General features: G+C 51.7%; 2 protein-coding genes across 3 annotated transcripts in view; one reads left to right on the forward strand and one right to left on the reverse strand.

The window, feature by feature from the left end:
• BCL9L (BCL9 like) overlaps positions 1-16,022 on the forward strand; it is a 48,306-nt gene extending 32,284 nt beyond the window's left edge. The window contains exons 2-8 of one of the 2 annotated variants that reach the window (XM_077189846.1): positions 2,166-2,529; positions 4,198-4,320; positions 5,505-5,715; positions 6,515-6,599; positions 7,026-9,417; positions 9,850-10,101; positions 11,367-16,022. In XM_077189846.1, coding sequence (XP_077045961.1) covers positions 2,229-2,529; positions 4,198-4,320; positions 5,505-5,715; positions 6,515-6,599; positions 7,026-9,417; positions 9,850-10,101; positions 11,367-12,526 — 4,524 coding nt within the window. In that variant the 5' untranslated portion in view covers positions 2,166-2,228 and the 3' untranslated portion in view covers positions 12,527-16,022. Of the gene's footprint in view, positions 1-2,165; positions 2,530-4,197; positions 4,321-5,504; positions 5,716-6,514; positions 6,600-7,025; positions 9,418-9,849; positions 10,111-11,366 lie in introns of both variants that reach the window. The other variant, XM_054647541.2, reaches the window with a different exon arrangement.
• A 1,221-nt stretch (positions 16,023-17,243) lies between these two features.
• On the reverse strand, positions 17,244-24,479 carry CXCR5 (C-X-C motif chemokine receptor 5). The gene is made up of 2 exons (XM_054647532.2): positions 24,060-24,479; positions 17,244-20,396 (listed from the first exon to the last, which is right to left on the reverse strand). The coding sequence occupies exons 1-2, from the start codon at positions 24,168-24,170 to the stop codon at positions 19,320-19,322; spliced, it is 1,188 nt and encodes a 395-aa protein (XP_054503507.2). The 5' UTR covers positions 24,171-24,479; the 3' UTR covers positions 17,244-19,319.
• Positions 24,480-25,230: the final 751 nt, after the last annotated feature.

A 25,230-nucleotide genomic window follows, 5' to 3' on the forward strand; every position in this document is an offset into this window, starting at 1 on the left:
GCGACTGCAGGCAGCTTGTGTGCTTAATGCTGCAGCTTGTGCCATATGGACCTTCTCCTCCTCCCTGCTTGCCCTCTCTGTGTCTCCTTCCCCACTCAGCTCCCCTCCCCCTGCAAGTGGTTTGACAGAGCAATTGGGCAGGCACTGGGACAGCAGCTCTGACATAAATCTCTCCTGGTGTGGAATGAGGGGTATAAATATCCAGAGAGTGATGTGATCTTTCCAGCTGCTATTAATAGGTCTCTGGAGAGCAAGAGTGAGCAAGCGAGACTGGCTGACACTTAAAGGGCTAGCAACTCCCTTATGTGCCGTGAAAATTAATCAGCGCCATAGCTCACCATCTTCCTCCAGGCTAGAGCAGAGCCCTCACCGAGGTGTGTGGGGCGGAGGTGGAGGAGGAGGGAGCAACTAACAACTCCTAGCTGGGAAGCAGTGATAGGCCAAGCTGTGCATAACTAAGGAAGAATGCTTGGGCGAGCCGTGCCACATGTTTGCATAGCATGCCAGCAGCCTCTGGCTCAGCTTGCAGGGAGGCAGGTGCTGAGAAGACCCTTTCTGCAAGCACAGGACTCCCTCACGGTGCATGATGGGCTGCAGCCTGTCCCTTGTGGTGATCTCAATCTTTTGGGGATTATGGGTCTGCCAAATGTGCTTCACTCTGCTTTCTTTGCAAAGGTGCAGTGATTTGCCCTGGCACAGCAAGCTCTTGGCTTTTGCTAGTGGCATCTCCAGGCTCACCTTTAGCAAGCCAGGAGCAGCAGCATGTGTAGTGCTGCTGAGCTCTTGTGGTACTATCTAGACACCTGGAGTTTGGTCTGGAGCTGGTGCTTCCTGTCCCTGGATGGCAGAAGAAATCTGTGCACAGCATCTGGCCTGCATGGTCCAAATGGCAGGAGCAGACCACAGCAACCCCCTTCCTTGTGTGCTGGGAAGTTTCTCAGCCTGTGCACAGGGAAGCTTCTTGGGTGCATTGTTGGGGTGTCATGCAAAGCATATAGCAGATGTGAGCAGAGTCATACCTCAGCTTCCGTGAACATGTGGTTTACTCTCCTTCCCTCCTGCTTCCACAAGTAAAAACTACTGTGACAGGATTAGGGTTCTGTGTTGGATCAAGGGTTTGTGGTGGCCTTCCAGAATACACAGTGTGATACAGAGCTGCATCCCAGTCATCTCTAGTGCCTGTGCAGAGTTCCAAGGGGAATATTCCAGGTGTGAGCATGAGACTCTGCCAAAGCAACTAGATCCTGCAAGGAGGGCTGCTGCAGCATTGCTTAGCTGCATGCATGTCCCTCAGCCCAGAAACCTTTGTGTTCTGCCCTAACCTCCTCTTCTCTACTAAACTCTGCCTCAGGTTGTGGGGCTATTCAGGTAGCTAAGCTGGGTTTTGAGCATGAAAGCATCATCCAGGTATGTGGCACATTGCATCATCCTGCTGGGCTGGAAGCTCCTGCTAAAGTGGACACCCCCTCACCCAGAGCCTTAAAGCAGGAGCTGGAACTGTCTCTCTGGCCCCTGGGAGAAGCAGTGCTTGTCTGATGAGTGTCTGCACTTCCCGGCTCTGTCCTTGCCTTGGAACCCTTCTCTGCCTCCTTCTCGGTTGCCTCAACCTTTGTCCCCTGCTCTGTCCCAGTTTTCCCTTTATAAGATTGTGTCAAGACTGTCTGCTCAGTTGTCTAGCTGTCTTCTGTGTGTTTTGCAGCACAGAGGAAACTTACTTATCAGCAAAGGGGATTCCTGAAAACACTAGGGCACTCAATTTCTCTCTAGGGTCACAAAGATGTCTTTGGGAACACCTGCAAAATAGCTCTGTGCATCCTTCTACTCACCAAAGGGCTAGGCTGGCATGGAGCACCCATTTCTCATCTTGGCCTTGGAAATGAGGGCTCTTATGTCTGTGGCTGTTCCTTGAAGTACTGGCAAGTCTGCCATGCCTGGGTGAGAGTTTACAGCTTGTCATGATGTGAGTAACTGCAGAGCAGGATTTTTTGCTCAAAGGGGCCAGGGCTAATTCCCAGCCTGAGCAGCTCTGGGTTGTGCCTTGCCATGGACTTTGTCTGGCCCTGTGACCAAGTAACAGCCCCAGTGCACTGGTCCTGTGCTGTGCCCCCAGTAGCTGCACCTGTGTGAGGGGCACCGTGCTGACTTGCTGCTCTTTTCTCTTGCAGGTTTCTGATTGAAGGGCCTGCGAGCTCCCTCCACTGGCACTGTGGGAAGCTTTAGCCAAGCCAATGCACCCTGACAACAAACTGCCCAGCCATGGCAAGGCAGGCAGCAGCAGTGCCCTGGCCCAGCACCACAATGTGAGCCAAGCACCCACCTGTAACTTGGGCTCAAAGGGCGTGGGGGCAGGCAGCCATGGCAGCAAGGCCACTCAGATTTCCCCTGGCAACTCTGGACTGAAAAACAGCCAGAACACTGTCCCAAACTTCAGCTCCTTGAAGGGCAAGGTGAAGCGGGAACGAAGCATCTCAGTGGACTCCGGAGAACAGCGAGAAGCTAGCACCCCATCACAGGACACAGAATCAAAAGGTAATGCTCTCCTAGACCTTGCCTCAGCATGTCCTCCTCTCAGTTGCTACAAACATCCTGGCAGGACTTGGGATGGGAGCATCTTTGGTTTCTGTGCTGTGTCTTCTGTTCAGGCTTGTCCTGGCTGCCTGTGTGACTTTGCATCACTGCTTGTCACATCTGCAGTCTTTGGACTAGAGTGGCTGAATTCTCATTTGCTTTGCATTTCATTCCCTAAACCATTTGTTACACCCAGAATCTGGCACTGGTTTTTACAGGCTACTGAGGCCATCTAAGCAACAGCATGGTTCACTGAAACAACACCAAATGCCCCTGCATGTGCAATGCGCAAACTTTTAACTTGAGACTGAGTTGTTTTCTATCTTCTTGTTGTTGGTAGAGAGCTGCTTAGTGGTGTTGCAGCTGCCCAACGACTCAGTCATGGTTAGCAAGGAACTGCTGCAAGGGTCACAATCTGAACAGTTCTGTGGTTTCATCAGCAATGGATAACTCTTGTGTTACAGCATGTGGCTTCTGGAAAAGGGCTGAGTCAGTGTTTCTAAACCCTTTGCCTACCCTGTCCTCATCAGCCTTCCCTCTAACCTCTTGCATTCCATCAAGCTCTGTGCTCAGTGGCTGTGTGGGATACTTGAGCATCTCACAGACGGTTGTAGGGGGAGAAATTCCAGTTGTGCCCTTGGTTCCAACCAAGACTCACACCCAGTCTGCAGACGCAGAGCTGCAGTTCTGGCTTGTGGCCCTACGGATTTGTTTTCACAGTCAAAGTCATGTTGCCTGACTGGCTTAGGCCAGAGCTGTGCCATGGAACAACAGGTAGAATATACCTGAATGAATTTCCTGCCACTGGGAAGGCTTTCTCCCCGTAGTGTTACAGGGGTAACCATACACTACTGATCATAAGCATTTGCAGTTTTATCCCAGAGCTGTCTTGTAACCACACTTCCACAGGAAAATTATTAAAATGGCCTGATCAGAAATGCCCGAATCTCCTATGTTCCTAATACACTGACAGATCATGTGAATATGGTCATGATGTAAAAAAGACAATGTAAAAAAAGTAAGGCCCGACAACGTTTCATTAGTTAAAGCACACGACTGGAAGTTATTCATCTTGTGTCTGATTGCTCTCCCTAAGTGCCTTTAGGCAAGCCACTTCCTCTCTGAGCTGCATCAGTCCCATCTGAGAGGGTGGACACGTGGAGGGAGCATACAAGTTTATAGAGAGCATGAAGGCCCGTGCCTGATTGGTGTCGACAAAGGGCAGAGTCTGTCTCTTGTTCCTACAAAGGATGTGAATGTGCCCTCCCCTCCTTTAATTGCTGAATCACAGACCCTTTAAATTTACAGTTAATATCCAAAGCTCTCTAGTTTGGAACTGCAGGTAGACACATCCTATGTGCATAGGTTCCTTTCAGGTGGTAAGAAATACATCTCATTCTGAAGCTTTGGCTCTCACAGGGAAGTCTCACTAGATCTGGCTGCTAAGACAGGGAGCCCAGACTGAGCAGATGCTTCAGGTTCTTAACCAGTGCTGGGCAGATGTTAGCATAAGGCTTACTGCTCAGTGCATCCTGGTTGGGTTGGCACTGCCAGCACGCAGCACCCAGCTGGGCAGGACCCCAGCCTTTCAGCCCCTTAAGCACCTCTGCTGGCCCTGTCCCTTTGCAGGTGAGGTGGCTCCCCGCAGTAAGCGACGGTGTGTGCTGGAAAGGAAGCAGCCATACAGTGGCGATGAATGGTGCTCTGGGCCGGACAGCGAGGAAGACGACAAACCCATCAGCAGTGCACACAGTGAGTCACTGCCTCCTTACCACTCTGAAGCTTGAATAAAACCAGGTCCTTCCTACGGCTCATCAGGAGGGCTGATGACACTGGCACCTCTAGCTTTGCCTGTGTGTGCTCACTTAGCCGAGTGTTGTGGGGCCCATTGCAGTTGGTGGTCATTGTGCTGTGAGAATGCTTGCCATGCAGTAAGGCCTTGGACCTATTTTGTGGAGATGCTACAGGCATGCTGGAGGGAAAAGTGTTGAGGTTGAATGTCCCTGCTGTACGTTGCTCTGGCCATCTACAGAGCCCTGGTCATAGTGGCAGCCAGAGTGCAACGTGCATTGCTCTTGTTGCAGCAGCTGCATCTCTGCCAAGCCACTCACCTTTCTCTCTGCAGCTGTGTTGTAAAGACAGCTCAGTGTTAAGAGGCTCTTGGGGTCTTGACAGTGGTTCAGGCAGAGCTGAGCTGGCCTGAGGTGTGCTCTTTTTGGGACAATGAGCTGTAGGTCTACTCTGTTTTCCAAAAGCACCATTATTCTTTGACATTTTGTATCTACAATTCACTTTGCTTTCAAACTGTAACAGGGAGAATATCTGAGAGATGGGGCAAGGTCCTGTGGGACCCGAGGAGATGCCCATGTTCTCTGTAAGAGAACATGAACGTGTAGAAAAGCAAGAAGAGGGTGGCCTCTGTGCCTGCCAGTGCATTGTTGCCCTTGTCTCTGGAACATCCACTTGCACTTCTCGGCACAGTCTGCAGCCTGTGCAGCCTGTGCGGGAAGGGATAGTGCCGAAGGGTCAGCCTGCTCCCAGATCTGCCTGGCGGGAATGCGTCACGGTGGGGCTGCCCAAGGGCAGGGGCTGGCAACGAGGTAGCGCCCGTGTCCCCGCACCAAGTTCCCGGCGATGTCTCCTGCGTGAATGCTGCGGTGGCAGGATCGAGCTGCAGAGGCTGCTGCGATGGGGAGAGACAGCTGGAGGGGGGAGCAGGGAGCCAGCTGGGTTAAGGTAGAGGGAGGCAAGGCATGCCTCTGGTAATTGCAGCGCTTAGTAATATTAATTATGGATCCTACTTAATAACGGCTGACGATTGACAGCGGCCCCGGCCGGGCGGGCCGGTGCTGCCGCCTGCTGGCGGCTCGTCCGTGCAGCCCGCGGGCTCCGGCCCCGCAGCAGCGCCCGGCAGCTCCTCTTCTCTGCTCCCGCAGGCTGTAATGTAGCAGATCCTGCGATGTCCACGGCCCCACAGCTTGGCCCAGGGTCCAACCCGCTGCCTAACCTGAGCGAGAGCAGTGCTTCCGGCGTGCCCCATGGTGCTGCCCCTGGCTTGCGGTCAGAGGCTGCAGGAGGCGGAGGCGGCGGAACAGGGAAGCAGCATTCACAGTTTGTTTACGTCTTTACAACGCACCTTGCTAACACGTAAGCGGTAAACCCCACACCTCCTCCACTGGTATTGGCTGGCCTTGCCACACCTGGCCGGCCTTGTCACACCTGCCTGCTGCATGCAGCCCTTGAGCACAAGAGAGCTGGAGAAATCTGTGTCTCTCTGGTTGCACAGAGTGGGAAACCTCTGGGGTTTGTGAGGTATGCTGGTAGTTGTTGCAGGTGGACAAACTTGGACTTAAATGCCCACTTCCTGCCAGTGAGGCCTGGCTCTGCACTCTGTTTCACTCACTATGGAGCCCATTTTGTCGCATCCAACAAAATGATTCTCCCAAAGCAGTGTGGGCTGCTGGTCTGATTTGAAAGTATCTAAGGGGTGGATGTGACAGGGAGTGTAATGTAACACATGGTATTCTCCACACAATTCCTCTCTTCTGTCCTGCATTGTCTTAGCCATAGATTCTTAGAAGTCAGTTTAGTCTGTTTAGCCTAGGCTAAAACTAGCCTAGTTTTAGAGCTCTGCTGTATCACAGGTTCAGTGTGGGAGATTCCAATGCATCTTGGTGACAACCACCTTAGGGCAGTAGGCACAAAGCAAAGCCTGTCACAGGATGTTGGAAGAGGGAAATTGAACAGCAAGTGATCATCTGTTGGAGATCCTCACTGGAGGCTGTGCAGGACATATGCACGGACTCTGAGAACATTCCCCCTTCTTGGTTACCTCTAGGGATTTCTTTCTTCCTGTAGAATTGAATAATGAGGTGGCAGCTGGGGCCTTGGATGGGTAGGATGGGGCGCAGTGCCTGTTCTCAAGTGATTTGTGCTCTCTCCCCAGAGCTGCAGAAGCTGTCCTGCAGGGCCGAGCTGACTCCATTCTGGCCTACCATCAACAGAATGTCCCACGGGCAAAGTTAGACCAGGTATACCACCTGTGAAGCAATTGCTCCTGTTTTCACATGCTGACGACTATTACCCTTCCAGTCTGATGTGGTCATTCTCCCCCATCCCCTGGCTCAGCTGTGAAAGAAGGGGTTGCCAGAATGCCCTTTCAGTGGGGTGGGAAGCTGCTTTGCTGCAAAATCTCTTTGGCACAAGTCCTTGCTGTTGTCAGCTGTGACAAGTTTGGGATGGGGCGTGGCATGTTCCCCCGCAGCCACGTGTGCAAAGTACCTGCTTGTGCGTTCCTAGATCATGTAGTAGTACCTACGTTTTTTTTTCCTGCAAGGAATGAAGGTGAACTGCCATGAGGCTTCATTTTGGGACAGAGAGGTCTCCTGCAGGGTGCAGGGAAGAATACCTTCCTAGGATCTTTCCCTGCTCAAGTTTCTTCCCCTTTTCTCTGCCAGGCACCACCTGCTCCTAAAGTGCTGGGCGTTGCTGAGCCACTTCCAATTAACCCTCCTGCTGCCAATACTCCACAGTCCCAGCCACTGGCTCCTCAAGCAAGTCAACCACAGCCACAGCCTCCCCCACCACAGCCTCCAGCCCCACCACCTCAGGCCATCAGTCAAACACCTTTGCCTGCGCCCAGCAGCCTGCCTCAGGAAGGGACAAGTGAAGATGGCCGGAGAGATCTGACTCCCAACTCTTTGGGGAACAATAGCAGCAACAACCAGCCTGGAAGTAACCATCCAAATACGCCCACTGCATCTGCCAGCACCATGCAGCCTGGGCAAGTGGACTCCTCTGCCACACCCAGCTCCAGCCTCCTTGGAGAGGGCCCAGGGATGCCGGGGAATGGGCAGGCAGGCCTGGGCCCCAGGAACACCATGAACTCAGAAGGGCTCTCAAAGGAGCAGCTGGAGCACCGAGAACGTTCTCTGCAGACCCTGAGAGACATTGAGCGTCTGCTGCTGCGCAGTGGGGAGGCTGAGCCCTTCCTCAAGTCCAGCCAAAATGCAGGTGAGGGGGGGACTGCCCCTCAGCCACAGGCTGCCCCTGCCCAGCCCCCCGCGCCCCCTGCCAGCATCAAGAAGTATGAAGAGCCTCTGCAGTCCATGATCTCCCAGACCCAGAGCCTTGGTGGGCCCAGCCTGGAACATGAGGTGCCTCACCACCCTGGCGCTGACATGGGACAGCAGATGAACATGATGATGCAGCGGCTGAACCAGGACAGCCTGACACCGGAGCAAGTGGCCTGGAGGAAGTTGCAGGAAGAGTACTACGAGGAAAAGCGACGGAAAGAGGAGCAGATCAGCATCCATGGCCGGCCCATGCAGGAGATCATGATTCCTCAGTCGATGGGGAGCATGATGATGCGTGGGCCTCCACCACCCTACCACAGCAAGCCTGGAGAGCAGTGGCCACCAGGGATGGGCAGCCAGCTGCGGGGACCCATAGATGTGCAGGATCCTCTGCAGCTGCGGGGAGGGCCACCCTTCCCTGGCCCACGGTTCCCTGGGAATCAAATGCAGAGAGTATCTGGCTTTGGAGGGATGCAGAACATGCCCTTGGATGCTCTTGGGCCTATGAATGCCTTGCAGAGGCCAGTCAGGCCCAGCATGGGATGGAGCGATGATATGTCTCCTATGGGAGGCCCTGGGAACTTTCCACAAGGCACCTTGCCCTACCCACCAGGGCAAGGAGACCCAGAAAGGTTTATGAATCCCCGTGCCAGAGAGGAGATTCTGCGGCATCAGCTCATGGAGAAACGCCCAGTGGCAATGCAGAGGCCCATGGGGATATCCAACAACTCCATGAGCCAGGGCATGGAAATGGAGAGGATGATGCAGGCTCACAGGCAGATGGATCCATCCATGTTTGCTGGGCAGATAACGGGTGAGACCCTGAGCAGTGCCCCAATGGGAATGGATTTTGCAGGCACTCGGGGGATGCTGAGCCCTCCTATGAGTCAGTCAGGCCTTCGGGACATGGACACACCCATGGGCCCTGGCAACCTCAACATGAACATGAATGTCAATATGAACATGAACATGAACCTCAATGTCCAGATGACCCCACAGCAGCAGATGATGATGTCCCAGAAGATGAGGGGCGCTGAAATGATGACCCACCAGGGCATGAACCCTGAGGAGCTGGCCAGGGTTAGGGCTCAGAATGGCAATGGCGGTGCAATACTAACGGGACCCCAGAAAATGATGATTCCCTCACAGTTCCCCAACCAAGGACAGCAAGGCTTCTCGACAGGGCAAGGGTCTTATCCCAGCCTGCCCCAGGAGATGGGCAGTGGCTCAGACATGTTTAGCCCTGAGCAGGGCACCATGTCTGTTGGGAGCATCAGTGGCACCACCAGACTCAGCCACATTCCTCTGCCTCCAGCCTCCAATCCCACTCCCACACCAGGGGGAAACCTGGCCAACATGCACCCAGCACCTTCCCGGGGGCTGGGCCGCCGGCCCTCTGACCTCACCATCAACATCAACCAGATGAATTCCCCCAGTATGGGTCACCTCAAGTCTCCCACCCTTAGCCAGGTGCATTCGCCACTGGTCACCTCCCCATCTGCCAGTCTCAAGTCCCCACAGACACCCTCGCAGATGATCAGCATGCCACCTTCAAACCAGTCTGGATCCCTCAAGTCCCCCCAGGTGATGAGTTCCTCCCTCAACGTCCGGTCTCCAACTGGCTCACCAAGCCGCCTGAAGTCCCCTTCTATGGCTGTTTCTTCCCCTGGTTGGGTGCCATCTCCCAAAGCCACCATGCCCAGCCCAGGAGTCAACCAGAGCAAGCAGACTCTCAATATGAACTCATCTGCTTCCATCGGAGCACTGGAGCAGGGTATGCTGGGTGTCTTGTGTGCGAGTGCATGTCTGTGCTTAGTTTTGATGAGTGTGTGGACAGGGTTTCTCTCCAGCCCACAAGCTCTCTCTGGAACAGGAAGCCGTGTTCCTGTGCCTGGCTCTGCATCTCACAGAGCAAGTATGTTTTCCCAGAAGTCCAAACAGGGCCTTTTCAGGTAGATCTGTGACACATGCAGCAAACGCTGTGTCTGTGCTGGGCAGTCAGGGGCAGGTTTCAGTGGAAGTCTGTCACTGCTCTGGAGCAGGGTCTCTGCATGAGCCTTCTCAGAGTCCAGAGAGTGCTGCACTGTGCCAGCTATGTGCTTTGCAGCCTCCTCTGGTCACAGTGACCAGAGGTCAGGGTTGCTCTCTGGTGGGAGCAAGCCATTGCACGTGAACAATACTAAGTTGATCTCTCTCGTTCTTGCAGGTTCTCTCCCTTCTGGGCCTCGGAGCAGCTCTTCTGCACCAGCCAGCAACACCTCTAGCACCATGAATCCAAACATGCCTTTTACTTCCTCTCCAGATCCATCCCCTTCCCAGAACCCCCTCTCACTGATGATGTCCCAGATGTCCAAGTATGCCATGCCCAGCTCCACACCACTTTACCACAATGCCATCAAGACCATCGCCACCTCTGATGATGAGCTGCTGCCAGACAGGCCTATGCTCCCACCTGGAAGTATGTCAGGTATCTACTTCTGGAGGTGGGCTTGCAAGGGGTCAGACTGTCTTGTGGCTGCCAGTGGACCTGAGGCAGCAGGTGGAGAAAGTATTAGGAACTCTGATCTCCCCATGACTGCCATGTCACATAGCTTAAATTTCCCCTTGTTTGTAACGGTCTGTGCAATTCTCTGCCCTCTGCCCAGGCTGTCCATCAACTTTTGGCTTGGGTGGAAGGACATGAGCTGGTCTGGCTTGAGGAATCCTTCTTCCACAAGACCTGGAAGGTTTTTACCTTTACCCATGGAGATGTATTTGGCCCGAGTTTTCATGGCTCCTGGAGTTTTGTCAGGTTCAGAACTTGCAGGCAGAGGTCTCGTGCTTAGAGCCCTTGTGTTCCTGTGCAGTGGGACAGGGATGCTCTGAATGGGGCTTGGGAGTCTGGTGTTTTGAGTGGAGCCCAAGTGCCTGCACAGGCAAGGCTGTGTTGTAGCACAGTTGTGACTTCAGTAGGCCAGATACGCTCCACTAATTGGTGGCACTGGTGAGGACATCTAGGCAAATGAGTGTTTTTGGTCACGTGGTGACCAGCCCAAAGGGGAATTCCAACATGCTCTACCACTTGATTTAGGGGTCTAAAGCCATCTGATAAATATTTTTGTCAGTTTTGGAAATGAAAAATCAACTTTTTGACTCTTTCACTGCTGAGCAGTCACTTAGGTTGACCGCAAGGCATGCAAATGCATTGGCTGCCTCCGCAAGCACTGATGGCTGCTCTGCTTTTCTGATGGGCACAGACTTTCCCGCCCAGACAGCGCCTGTGCTGGGCTGCTGACTCTTCTGCTTTTTTCCTCCTTAGCACCCGAGGTTGCGTGGTCACTGGAGCTTGCTGGGTGGCAAACCCTGTGGCAGGCAGGGGTGAAGGGTCACTCCTTGCTGCCTTTCAGGTAGCTGAGAGCCCTGATGAGACCATGATGTAAGGCACACACAGAGCCAGTCAGGACTCTAAAATCAGGGGAATGTAAGAAATTACAAATCTAGCATGGGACTGGATGAGGCTGGGAGAGCCCTCTGGTGCTTGTGGGCTTGAGGACCTGGAATTGGAGACGCTTTTTCCTGATGTTGGTGCTTTGTAAGCCCATCTTGGAGCTGCTTTCTGAGCATCATGCTCCATACTCAGGGCATTCTGAGCAGGACTGCTTGGCAGGCTCTCAGGATGTGGATTTTACAGCCCTGAAAAGTCTGTAGGAAGGGTTAACTCTTCTTTCTTTTTCCTGTCCTTAGGCGTGACGGGGAATCAGCCAAATCAACTGCACTTGAACTCTGTGGGGCCTGGATCCGCTCAGAGCCCCATGGGAATGAACCTACCTGGTCAGCAGCCCCTTTCCCACGAACCACCCCCCACCTCTATGATGTCCTCCCCAAACCCTCTGGGCTCCAACATTCCTATGCATCCAAGTGGGCCAGGGGCGGGCGTGCCCCCCCAGAACCCCATGATGCTGCCCCCGGGTCCCCAGGACTCATTGAACCAGCAGTGTGGCCCTGTGCCCAACAGTTCACAGATGATTCCTTCCAACCAGCTCGTGTTCCCTCGCATGCAGCAGCCCCACAATGCCATGTCATCTCCTGCCGGAGGCATGCCCATGGCCCCCAGTGCAGGAGGTGGCCCTGGGATGCAGCAGCATTACCCGCCAGGGATGCCCTTGCCACCTGAGGACCTTCCCTCCCAGCAGCCTGGCCAGATGCCCCCTCAGCAGCACATGATGGGCAAGAACATCCCTCCTCGGATTGGTGACCCCTACCCGCCCGTGCTTCCTGGGGTGGCGTCGGTGCTGAACGACCCCGAGCTCAGTGAGGTCATCCGCCCCACGCCCACGGGGATCCCGGAGTTTGACCTGTCCAGGATCATCCCATCAGAGAAGCCAAGCAGCACCTTGCAGTATTTCCCCAAGAGCGACAGCCAGGCACCCAAATCTCAGCCTTCCAACCTCCACCTCATGAACCTGCAGAACATGATGGCTGAGCAGCCCCCCGTGCGTCCAGGTATGAATGCTCCCAGCCTCCCCGGGCAGCAGGGTGTGCAGAGGGGACTCAGCATGCCCATGTGCCATCCTGGACAAGTGCCCATGCTGGGCAGGACAGGCATACCGCCCCAGCAAGGCATGATGGGCAATAGCATGCACCAGGGCATGATGTCTCCGCAGCAGAGCCTGATGGCCCAGCAGAATTTCATGCTGATGCAGGCCAAGCAGAGAAGCATGTCTGTGTCAGGGGAGATGTATGCCCAGACAGGACATATGATGTCACCTCAGGGCTCTCTCATGGGGCCCCCACCTCAGCAGAACCTCATGGTCACACACCAGATGAGGCAGAGGAGTGTCTCCCTGGACAGCCAGATGAGTTATATCCCTGGGCCTGGGAACATGGCGAACTTGCCTTTTTAACCCTGACTGGCGCTCAGGGCTGGGGCGGGGATGGGGCTGCGCCTACAAACATTTTTAAACCTTTCTCTGGGGGCGGGTTGGGGGCCAATGCCAGTGGAGGACACCACGTGGGATGCTTTTCATATCGGATTTGCCTCTACACAGCAAACCAGATGTGCAGTAAACTTGATGTGAATTGGGTTTCTTTTTCCTTTCTTTTTTTGGGAAGGGGAGGGTGAAGAGGCTGGGAGTGGGGCTGTTACTTTGAACCCTGCGTGGCAGCCAGGGACATCCAGACCTTGTGGCAGTTTGTAAAGTTTTCACTTACGGTTTTCCTCCGTCTAGTGTTTTTCTTGCCCTTTTTCCTCTCTCTTTTTTTTTGTCCTTCCTTTTTAAGCAACCAAAATGTGCAAGAGGGTTTTTGGAACTAGCTGTAAATAGGTCGCTGGGAAAGGCAAAATTTGTGCTGGTTTTTAATTGTCCTGTATTTCTGTGTTTTAATAGAAGCCTCAAAACTCGTTTTAAAAAACAGAAAGAGAAAAACATGCTAAAGGCAACAGTGTACAAGGATTGAAATCTCTCCGTGGGGGAGGCAGGAAGATCCCCAGGGTGCACAGGGTGCTGAGAGATCCCATTGTAGAGTGACTCTGTCAGACCTGTGTTATTCACAAATCTGAATGGTTTTGCATGTGTGTGGAGAGGGGGTGGTGCAGTGTCATGCAGATCTCAGATCCCATGGATACATGGAATACTATGCTGATACATGGATACTATGCTGAGTACACCAACACAACCACTGAACAAGGGCCATTGGGCCGGGGGAGGCCGCCGAGCTATAGCCCCAGTGAAATGCTGCTGGAGCGGTGATCATCTGGCAGGGCAGAGGCCACAGTTTTGCAGGATGCAGCTGTTGCTGCTCTCTGGAGAAGCTGCTGTGTTTGGGACAGGAAGGATGCCGGCCCTTCAACTGGAGAAGCATGAAGAATCTGGGCTTCACAGACGGTAACATGCTGGACCTGAAGGTCTCGATCAGCTCTGTCACCTCTACTCCCTTCTCTTCCCTTCATGCTATGTCCCCTGTAGGCAAGATGTTGTGGTGGGTAGGGACAGATGGGCTTTGAGGTGAGTGAGGTGATGCATTCCAGTGCTTCCAGGAGAGGCTAGCTGGGAACCCTGATCTTCTGCAGCCTTCCTACACCAGTCTATTACCCATCCATTACCCTTCACCACTGCGTCCTGCTTCCCTGCCATTGAAGGCTTTTTCCCAGGTTTTCCTTGTGCTTATCAGTCCTTCATTTGTAGAGTTTTGCAGGCAGTCTTCACTCCATGATAACCTGAGCTACTGGCAGCAGCCCTGCCCTGTGGCACAGGAGAGGTCCCAGCTCTTGAAGAGGACCTGTCCTTGAGTGCAATACTCTACTTCAGCGTTCAGTGTCAGCAGCATGGCCGTCCTGTGCTTCAGACAGAAGAGGCCAAAGTTGAGTTGCAATCTCTCATTCCTAGGCTGGGAAAAGCGTGCCATTTGGACAACTCTGACTTTTCTGGATGCACTCCACCCTCTCCATCCTGTACTCCATAAGGTCTTCCTGCATGCAGCTCTGATGGTCTTTCCCATGTTTTTTCACAGAGCGGAATGTGTCATGATGCATGCACGTTTCTGCACACATCACAGTATCTCTGGACCTCTGTGAGGACTTGCAATTCCAGTATCCAGTGGTGAACCTGGGGCACACAATTGCTGGAGGAACACTGCTTGGAGGATTATCTCTGCAGAGCCAGGCTTAACACACTACCTCTCTTATAACAGAGCTCATCTTTCCCAACTTGCTGTTGCCAGGAGGAGAGGGCTTTGGAAAGGGAGATTGCCAAGTAGTGAGTGAACAGCAACGCTTTTTATCAGGTTGCAAGCTGTTTTGAAAGGCGGGTGGGTTCTGAAATGTCAGCCCAGCAGTTGTCTTGATCCAGTCTGTGAGAAGATGGAATCATAAAGTCCAGTTAGGAATACACTGAAGCTTTGGGGCATTTTGTAGTGCTGGGTGAGAAGCATGGGTTTGGATCTGAGGAAGGATCCTGCTCTAGTCTCCTGCTTTGTAGGGGTTTGTTGTATAAAATGTGAGCAAGTAACATGGATTGAAGTGGTTAAACAGGAACAATCATGAGAAGTTCTCCTTCCTGCTGAGACAGTCGGAGCAGAAGAATAATCTTCAGCTCAGGCTTTGGACCTGACTTGTTAGTTGGTTGGATTCTTGATCCTTTCAGTGTGTGTTTCATGCTGGAGGACGTGGCTCAAACAGATGTAGCTCTTTCTAAGCTTGACTTGCCTGAAAGGCTGTAGCTTCTCTTGGCTGCTCTTCAGGCTGTTGGCTGCTGGTAGCATCTCATAAACATCCAAATACCAATTATAGTCCCAAACTTTGCTCATCACCTACCAGCAAGTCTTGGCTAATTTGAAGCCATAACATTTTCTATATGAAAATTTTTTTGTTTGCCTGTAGATAGCTGTTGTTTTAGCCTGGTTGAGCTCGCCATGTGTTTGTACTTTCCCTGTTGTCCCTTTTGCCCAGCCTGACACAGAAGTTGCCTGGGGCTTGCAGTCCTCACTGTGTCAGCAGCGCATTGTCCCTGTATCAGCAGGAGCCTGCAGGCTTGTGGCACATGCTGTGCAGTGCTCAGAAGACTAGTGCTGAGCGCTCACAGGGACATGGCATTGTGATGCTATTTCTGCCTGGCAACAGGAGGAAGACCTGTCCTTCAGTGACCAATAAGCCTTTTGACTCAGCAGCCCTGGATATAGAAGGGGTCCTGATGCTAGGTCAGAGCTGAGGACTCTGGAGCAGCAGTTAGTGCTCTTCTGCAAAATCTTACTGCCCTGGAGCCAGCCCTACCCCTACCACTGTGATGGCTGAACAATGGTGAGAAGAAATGCTGCCTAACACCCCTGTGCCCTGGGCGCTGCTCCCAACCATGTCTGTGAACAGCAGTGTGGCAGGAGTTCCTTTGGAGGCTCAGTGACAGCCAGTCCTTGTTAGACTCGGGCAAGGTTTGCCATCAGCTGGTTGCCCGCTGCCGTGACCTGTGTCTAGTCTTGTGTCTTGTAGTTTATTGCTCGGCTCCTCACCTTGAGTTCTGTGTATTGACTCCACCTAATCACAGTAGAAGGTTTGCCCATCTTTTAGCCATGACTTTGCCATGTTTTTCCAGCTCCAAAAAAGCAAATGCTGGGAAACTGCATCTTTCAGTATGTTGGATAATCACACATCTGGAATTAGCTTTCACATTGAGGTAAAGTTGACTGACCTGTTCTCTGTCATCCCATGGAGAAACTTCCCCAGTCATTTTGTACCATTATATAAATATATATATAAATATAAATATATAAATACAATATGTGAAGACATCTTATTGGTTTTTATTTGAAACAATTTTTAGGCTTGTTTTTGGGTATCTGTGCTGCCTGTAATGTATTGACCTGTTTTATAGGTGCCTTTTTATTAAAAAGACAAATTTCAAGACCTGACCCTGTGCCTGTATTTTTCCACATGATTTTCCACTGGACTGCAGCAGAGAGAGAGAGAGTGCCAGGTGCTGGAAGGTTTGTGTGGGCATCGGGGGAGCCCCTTCTCTGCAGCACTCCCAGGCACACGTTCATTCATGCGTTCCCTTACTTGCACTCACCCATGCATGCTCCACTGCCTGCCACGGCCCTGTGATCACTGTGTGTGCGTAGCAGGATGCTCTGCTGGAACCCAGATCTGTCTCCTGGGAGACTTGGTTGCTCTGCAGGAAATGCAGAGCAGTGTGCTGTTGTGAGGGTCTTCGTGTTCCCATCTTTGGGGTTGCCTTCATCAGAGACCAGGGCTTCCTCTGGTTTGTCTGTTGGAGCCTTGTTTGCAGAGCACAGTCCAGGACTGGAGGTGCAGAGGCTGTGCTGTGGATGGTGGTGACATCGCCGTCCCACGTATCATCTCCCTACTTTCTGCAGAAGCCACCTTGGAGCTCCCTTTGGCTCAATCCCCCTTGCTGGTAGCCTGGGTGGGCAGGGTGCATCTGCCTCACTTGGCAGCTGTGGCATAGGGGCTGAGCAGAGCTCCACTGGGGAGGATGAAGGTCTGCCCGAGGGCTGCAGGGGTGGCTTTGGCAGTGTGACTGCTTAGCAGGGAAGCCCACTCTGGGGCAGGGTGTTGTGACAGCCATGCAACCTTTGAGGAGACAGTAAGGATTTTGCTGAGCGGAAAGCAGAGCTTTCTCTGCAGTGAAGGAAAGTTCCTCTTGCTTTCTTCTTACCCACATTCAGCAGGCTGGCTGCAAGCAGCTATGGGAGGAACAATGGCAACTCTTTGGGGAAGGTCTGCCAGCTCTGAGCCAAGCCATTCCCAGGCTGTCTGGGCCAAATATAGGTGTAAGGGCAGTTTTCCAGTCAGGTTAGCAGCTGCTGTAAAACTGAGGCAGGAGGTGCTGCAGTTAGTGGAAGAGGCTCCGTAAAGCAGAGAGGTAATACAGGTCTGGACTGACTTTAAACACAGCAGAGCCTTCTGCGGCACTGGTGAAGGGGAATCTGAGGAAGGTGCTCCTCTAAGCTCTTTGAGCAGAGCTTGTCAGAAAGGTGCCATCTGCCCACTTAGTCCTCTCTGATGCGTCTCCCTTGAATAAAGTGACAGAGTTACAGACAAATGCTTACAAGCACTACACATGAGAAGATTGGTGTTTTATTCACCTGTTTATTACAGCTTACCTCAAAACTTCCTAAAGGTTTGTACATACCAGTGCAAAAAGCTATAGTAACAACAGATGTGTAGTCTGTTCACTCTCATTTGAGTGCAGATTTTCTTTTTACTTTGTGACCACTGTAAATATTTTGATTATTGAATACTTTATTATTTTTTTCAATAACATTTTCATATAGAAACACAGTTGTCACCATAACCTACTGGGGAGGTGTTTACAATGCTTCTGCAATGGGTTTTCTCACTGGTACAAGCGTGGAGAACACAGTTGCAGGCTTAAGAGACTTGCCCTTCTCTGCTGCATGTATGTGCCTGAACAACCACAGCTGCCATTACTTGAAAGTTTCATCTTTGAAGATGCGGTGCTGCAGGAAATGGAGGACTGCCTTATACTAGGTGAGTTTTCTCCTCAAGTCACAATGTGAGATCAAGCTATTGAGATCTCTGCCTGAGTCAGGCTGAGGTAATGTGGCCCCTTCCATACTGGCTGGTCTTTTTAGCAGGGCCCTTGAGTACTGTGAAGTTCACCTGGGACTGAGCCGTCTGCTAGTGGGATGAACTTCAGAAGTGAGGTTAGCATAAAATTCCTGTTGCCACAGGAGAACTAACATTGTTTCGACATTGCTTAAAATGTGAGGTGAAGGGTAGAGGAGATTTTAAAGTGTGCATGTGAGGAGGGTGACATTGGTATGTATGGCTCTCCTACAGTTCAGGCCACAGTACTCTTTAGGAACAGAAACGTCATGGAGCAGTGTTGTGGGCCCGCTGCCATGTTAAACTGTGACAAGACCTCCTAGGCAGCAGCAAGCTGTTTTGAGTCTGCTGGGGCTTTCCCACACACCAGCTTGTGGTGCAAGAATTAATGATGGGGAAAGCTGCTGCTCTTACTTTGAAGCAAATTATCATCAAGCTGCCCTGATCTGAGCAGTTTCTGCATACTTGCAGTTCAGGGCAAGATCACCAGCCAGGTCTATCCTCTGTACATCTGGATGCAGTTAATCTCTGAAAGCCCTGTAGGTGCAGGTGGAGGAAAACTAACAGAAAGCATAGTGCAAAGCAAAATGCCACATTTCCTCTAGCCTTGCTAAAAACAAAGGAGACTTTCCCTTACTCTGGGGCAGTGGGTCTCTTTGCTCTCAGAACCCATAAATAGCCATACAACTAGCTGCCAAAAAAAAAAAAAAAAAAAAAAAAGTTTTACTATCAGCTTTACAAGGTTGTGTGGTTTCTCTCCCCTGTGTGCACTCACAAGACAGAAGCCATCTCCTCAGACAGTGTTTCTCCTTAAAGGAAAACTTTTGCATAGTCAGGCATTTAGTTCAGCAGCCACTCACAGAAGATCATAACAGCAGTAAAACAGATCAAATGGGTGGAGAAGGATGCAACTGGTGTCAGGAAAGGAGTCTGTGACAATCAAATCTTTCAGTCTGTGGGAGGACCTCCTGGCATGAGCTGTGTTGGGAAGATGAGGGTGTTGTGGCAGGCTGGGGGGATGTTATGCAGCAGGAGGACAATGTTGCAGTCAAAGAGTGTCCAGCACTGTACACCCATGCTATTGGATTGAGCTTTGCAGCCCCCATCAGTCCTACCTGCATCTCTCCAGTTGCGATGGCCACTGAGTCCCACGGCTTCCCTTGAGCACATGTGTACCAACCTTAGCTAGTGAAATGGAGACCTGTTTACTGACATGACTCATTCACTTGGCTGCACATTTTTCCTTAACCCTGGCACCCCAGTTCTGTGCCTGGCTTTGTGCACAAGATGCCTGCAGTCCGTTTTTCAAGGGAGAGGTGGGAATGTCAGTTTCAACCCACTTGAGTGACCATCTTCATCCAGCTCCACAAGAGTGACCATCAGACATCCAGCATTCACCAACAGCTGCCAGATGGATCTCTACAAGTCTGAGAACCAGGAAGAGCCAAGCAAGGTGTCTGATGAGATTTGGGTGTTTGGTGGCTATTGGACCTGTTTCCTGAGGAGTGAAGAAAGTTGTGGGGATGCTTGTGAAACTTGTAATTGAGACCACAGCAAGTGTGCCACTGGGAAGGAAAGACCCAGGCCAGTTCTGCCCTGCAGGCAGCCTTTCCCAGCTAGAAAGTGGAGATGGAGGTGGTGTTGTCAGACTCTATCCCACTACCCTTCCTTGTCACCTCCAGGATCTCTTGCAGGGTCTCCTGGCTTATGCAGCCAAGTTCCTGCAGGATCCGGAAGAAGTCATTACGGAACTTGACCCCAATAAAAGCGTAGAGGATGGGGTTGAGGCAGCAGTGTGTGAAGCCAATGGCCTCTGTCACCATGATGGCTGTGTCCAGTTGGTCTTCCAGGAGGCAGTTCTTGGTGAAGGCTTCTAGCTTGGTAAGTGTATTCAGGAAGATGACAATGTGGTATGGGCTCCAGCACAGAAGGAAGATGCCTGTGACCAGGATGGCCACACGGACAGCTTTTTGCCTCTGCAGGCGCTGGGACTGACACAGTGCCCGGATGATGGCCATGTAGCAGTAACACATGACCAGCAGAGGCACAAAGAAGCCCACGGTGTGGTAGAGGAAGCGAGTTGCCAGCCATGCATTGTTTCCATCAATCCCAACTTCTGGAAAATAGCAAATGCTGCGGTTGCTGTCATCTGTCCAGACTTCCATGAAGATGAGATCGGGTAAAGTCAGAAGCAATGAGCAGAGCCAGAGAGCCGTGCAGGTGAGATGGATGGAGCGAGCTCTGCGTTTGCGGTAGGTGTGGATCGCATAGACGATGGCCAGGTAACGGTCCACTGCGATGCACCCCAGCAGCATGCTACTGCAGTAGAAATTGATCTTGTGGACAGCACTGAGTATCTTACAGAGGAACCTCCCAAATACCCACCCAGCCAGGCTCTCCACCACACTGAATGGGAAGGTGAGCAACAGTGCTAGGTTGGCGAGAGTGAGGTGGAAAAGGAAGTTTTCTGTGGTGGTACGAGACCGCTTGAACCTCTCTAAAATGACCAGGACCAGAGCATTGCCCAGAGTCCCCAACACAAACATCAGCAGATAGATGAGGGGCATGAAGACCTTTCTGAAGGGGTCTCCCTGGTTGCCAACCACAGATGAGGCTGGGTTGAAGCAGAAGTAGCCCTCCAAAGAAGGGGTGGTGTTCTCAGCTTCATAGTAACCACTCAGCTCCACCTGGCTCTGGGGAACAGAGAGTCTTGTTAATGGAGGGGAGTTTCTCAACACAAGAACCCAGTCCCCCAGCTGCACCTGGCAGACCTAGAGCAGAGCACCCCCATGTCCTGCAGCCCACCTGCATCAGGAGGAGATGCTGTCTGCAGTGTGATGAGGCCCCTCTTGCATTGAAGGCTCCTCTACTGCCAAGAGGTGCAGCAGCAGGTGGAGAGGGTTTTCTCCATCTGTGACAGTGAGGGCTGCTCAGTCTATAATCTTTAACTGGAGTATTTGGGGATGTTTTGGTGTCCAATCAGATGATCAGTTTCATCTTCTGGTTCTTGCCAAGTTAGCTGCTGGCGAATTTTGCTTTCTCACATAGAATGGAACCCTCCTCTACCAGCTTTCCTGATTTTTCCCACCCACTTCTTATATGGACCACTCCTGTCCTGCCTGCCTGCTGTCAGGTATGAAGGTGGTAGGATTCACCACACAGCACATCTGTACCTCAAATTCTGTGCAGTGAACCTGTCCCCTTCTTCTCATCCTCAGAGGCCTGAGAGCTGCCTATGAAAGAGCAAGGTGAGGTGGGGTGAGCAGCAGCTGCCCTTTGAGATCGCTTCCCATGCACTCAGAGGAAGGTGTGGGGCAGGTGTTCAACACAATGGGAGGAAAGCCTCTGAGGTGCTGTGGTGCCATAGCTACAGGAATAGATGATGGAGAGAGAGATCTGTTCTGTTGATAAAGCTTTCAGTTCTGAATTAATTGCAGTCAGAGCAGGAAAGGGAAGGGAAAACACCACTCAGACCCCAGACTGATATCCAGTAAGGGAAGTGCAATAGAGCTGCTGCAGATGTGACTTGCCCTTGGCTTGCTGTATCTTCTTGACCAGCCTGCATTCAGGCTGAAGCTGAGGGCAAGTCTTGAGTGCCAGGAAGCTGGAATTCTGCTCAGGATGAGCTCCCTGGATGGTGGTCATGCTTCAGCTGGCCTTGCACAAAAGAGAGCAGTGGAGGAGGCTTGTGGCAATATGAATATTAGTGACAACTGGGAAGAGCTCAGCAGCAGTCACCCTGAGGTCCCCCACCCACACCCTCTCTGGAGACCTATGCTGAGACTTCAGTGTTGACCACAGCGGAAGTCTCTGCTAATGCTTTCATACCTTTCACTGCCATCTGCAGCAGTTTGCACCTGCTGCTCCTTCCCTCATCAGCCAAAGTTCCTGTCTAAAAATACCAGCCCTGCTTTACACAGTTTTAGACCTGATTTGGGGGGTTTTTGCTCACCCAAGGGGCTACAAAGCAAAATTACTGTGACCAGCCTGGAGTTATACCTAGGTAAGGAAGGGTGATTTATGTTTCTTCTCTCTCAGGCAGCTTTCCCTGGGTAATGCACTGGGTGCCTCTGCACATGACTGTGGGGGCTTATCTAAACTCCTCTGCTACTGAAACCACCTGCATGGTTCCAGGAGGAGCCTGGGCATGCTGATGGGGCATAAGTCTATGGGGCATTACCAGACTTGTAGAGCAGACAGCAGGCACAGGCAGTCTCCAAGCAGTGGATGGTAGGAGGGTCCACTTCCCAGGAGCACTCCAGTTTCCCAAGGGAATGAGTCCTTGGGAAAATTGTGGAATAACCCTGCCCAGCTCTTGCTAATCTAACTGTAGGGCTGCAAGCCTTTGGTGAGAAGCATTTTGTATTACTAAAGAACTTTTATTTTTCTGATTTAGGGTATGATTTTGGGCCTTAAGAAATCCCTCCCAGTTATTTTCCTACCCAGCTGAAAGTATTTCCTGCCTATTCTGTACCTGGACCTTTCAAAAGGAGTTAACAACACACACAGAAATCTGTGATGTGTTGGCCAAGGCCAGATCCTTGAACCTCTCTGATAAAAAGCAAAACAACCTAAAAACCTTTGCAATTTTGTGTAGTGACCAAACCAGGCTGCTCAGGCAGTGCAGGTGACCGTGCTGAAAACTCCAAAGAGATTGTATGTTGGAATGGGAAATTTCACTGGGGATAGGTTGGACTTTGAAGCGAAAAAGCTTTGAAGGGAAAAATGAAATTATGGAAAATAGCAGGGTTTGCTGGCTGGAGTGTCAGTCCTCCCTTGGAGCCATGCCAGCACCATCGATGGCAGTGCATGGGCAGCTTGGCTGGTGTTCAGTGGCTTTGGCTGCTGACCAGTTTCCAGCATCACGTGGTATTTGGAGCCGGAAGTGCAGAGGCTGAGTGCCACTATCAGACACCATCTGATTGCTGATGGGGAGCAGGTAGGGAGGGCTCTTACTGTAAACCACTCGTTGTGGGTAGGGGAAGCGTATGTGGAGCTGTGTTTGAATCGTCCTTGCCTGCACCTCTGAGCAGAGCAGCACAGAGAGATAGGAGTGGACAGAGATTAGTTGAAGACAAATAAAAGAGGATGAAAAATCAGAGTCTGGGCTGAGACAGGAAGGGCAGGGACCAGAGCTGCGGGAGATGCACTGAATATGACAAGGTGAGGCTTCTGGGAGCTGTGCTGCAATTCAAGGACTGAAGTGGGTGGCTGCCTGATCAGGGATGGGATAAGTCAACAGTGAGCATGCAGAGGGACCTTTGTACAGGTCTTCTGCATGAAGGGTAGGGCTTGCTCTTCCCTGGTGTGTAGGAAAAAAGGAGGAACAGAAAATTTGGTAACAATTGAATCCAACATTTCTCTTTTTGGAATAACTAATCCTGAGGTCTGCTGCAGGGAGCCACTGTAGTAAAAAAATAAATTCTGAGATGCAATATTTGAAAACCAGGGTAATGATAATGCTGCTGTGTCCTTGCCATTGGATAGCACAGCATACTCTATAAGGTGCAGCTGCTCTTTTTCATTTGTAAAGGCTGGGAAGAGAACTATGAGGTAGAATACCTAGTGTCATCACTCCCTGTTAGAAGTAGTACTTGCAATTTATCTTCCACTCTTTAAAAGTCCTCTCTTGTAAATACACTGCATGTTCCCCTTTCAGCAGAGTGTATGTGGAGCCTGTACGTATGTGGAGACATATGTATGGAAGCTGGTACGTGGAGCAAGCAAGCAGGGTGGTCATACCAAGAGTTTTCACACACAGAGAGAGAAGAACAGAGGGTTTGCTTGGGTATTCCAGTTGTCAAAGGAGACCAGATCAGGAGTACAGGGCTTTGCACACTGTGTACACAGTCATTTGTACCACTGAAGCCTGGTGCAAAAGGTGCCTGGCTCAGGATAAGTGTTTTATGCCCACATTGGGCTAATGGCTGTGCAGACAGCAGGGCAGCAGGAAGCAGAAGCTGGGAGAGGCTGGCAGCACAGGATAGGACTGCTGGAGCCTCACTCTCCAGGTGAGTCACCTAGCCCTTTGCAGAGCCTCTGGTCTGTGTCCTCATGCAAGGACAGTACTTGGGCTTAGTGCTTGCCAGTACAGGTCCTGGTAGCTTTCCCCAACAGAATACCCAGCATCCCTGGATCCCAGTGGCTGTAGCCACACTACGCCAGCTCTCTGCAAGCAACAGCAGAGAGGGATGTTAAGGGATGCAAGGACTGATTACGCTGGCATAAGAAACGGCTCAAGCTCTGCCTCTGCCAACAGGAGGGTTAGAAGATGGATGGCCAGAAACCTGGCCTTTCAGCCCACCCCAGCTCTAACTGCCATCCCTGTTATCAAAGCAAAGCCAGGCCCAACTCACCAAGTCATAGGTCTCTGAGGAGTAGCTGACAGGCCCCATGGTTTGAGGGGCACGATCCGTCTCTCCTCCAGAAACTGCGACAAAGTTCTTTTCTGGGGTGGAGTTAATCATTTAAGTGAGCAGGAAGAAGCACTGAATGTAACAATTGAGTATTTGCAAGGCAAATGAGCTCCAGGCACCTGATTGATGTAAAGACTAACATCTAGCTTTATCATCTTTTTACTAGTGCTGTAAGTTGACTTTTAAAGTACATTTTTAAGAGTCCATATTCCTTTGGTCTATACCACAGAAGATCCAGAACATCTTAGGTCTTCCCTGGAAACCTTCTTGCCCACAGCTGTCCTTGTTACAGGTGGTCCGAAAGGCTTTGAAAAGGTCTGTGCTAAGGACCATCCTTACCAGAAACCTCCTGGATCCAGGTACTTCTCTGGAGCTGTGTAGGACTTTGAAGCATGGGTATGGTCTGTATGATCATCACCATCTGCCTTGCGGTCCTCCTGGCTGCTTTAACCACATTGACTTGTAATTGTCTTCTGCTCCATCTTCTGCTGCTTCACCCCTCATCTGGGCTTGGGGAAGTGTGAGGTGGCTTGCACAGGAAAGCAAGGCCTTGGCAGCCACACTGCAAGTCTAGAGCAGGGCTAGCTGGGCAGCTTGACTTCACAAGAGTAACAAAGGAGAATCAGGATGGAAAATCAAGATTTTTGCTCGGGGAAATGGGCATTTTGTTCAGTGGTGTCACAGCAACAGACTCACAGTGAGAATGCCCCGGTCTGAGTCAGCAGAGTAGGATGGCATTGCAGCTGGCATTTTGGCAGAAAGCTTTTTCTGTGCGAGCAGCAGAGGTGGTTTGACAAGCAGAGTTCTTGTCCTCCTCTTGTCTAGATACAGCTGCATCAAGGCCTCTCTACCAGCAAGGACTCTGGTGGGACTTTGGACTGGTCAAGGAGGAGGTGGTGTTATTCTCGTGAGCACTGCTGGATTACAACCATTCCTGTTTCTTAGATCCCGACTTGTTGGGCACCTGCTGCCCCGAGGATGTCGCTGTCCTCCCCTGCCGTGAGGACTTCTGTGTGCACCTGCACGTGCTCATCAGCTTCTGGGCACTGTTTCTCCTGAGAGGATGGAGAGCAGCAAAACCGGAGGGAGGCCGTAGGGAGCTCCCACTGTG

This window comes from Agelaius phoeniceus, chromosome 23 (genome assembly GCF_051311805.1).
Source record: "Agelaius phoeniceus isolate bAgePho1 chromosome 23, bAgePho1.hap1, whole genome shotgun sequence".
NCBI classification, from domain to species: domain Eukaryota; kingdom Metazoa; phylum Chordata; class Aves; order Passeriformes; family Icteridae; genus Agelaius; species Agelaius phoeniceus.

Excerpts from the sequence above, each read along its gene's own strand:
- CXCR5 (XM_054647532.2), bottom strand. The coding sequence starts at position 24,170 with ATGATTAACTCCACCCCAGAAAAGAACTTTGTCGCAGTTTCTGGAGGA. Across the intron at positions 20,397-24,059 it reads CCTCAGAGACCTATGACTTG|AGCCAGGTGGAGCTGAGTGG; the intron begins GTGAGTTGGGCC and ends TCTGTTCCCCAG.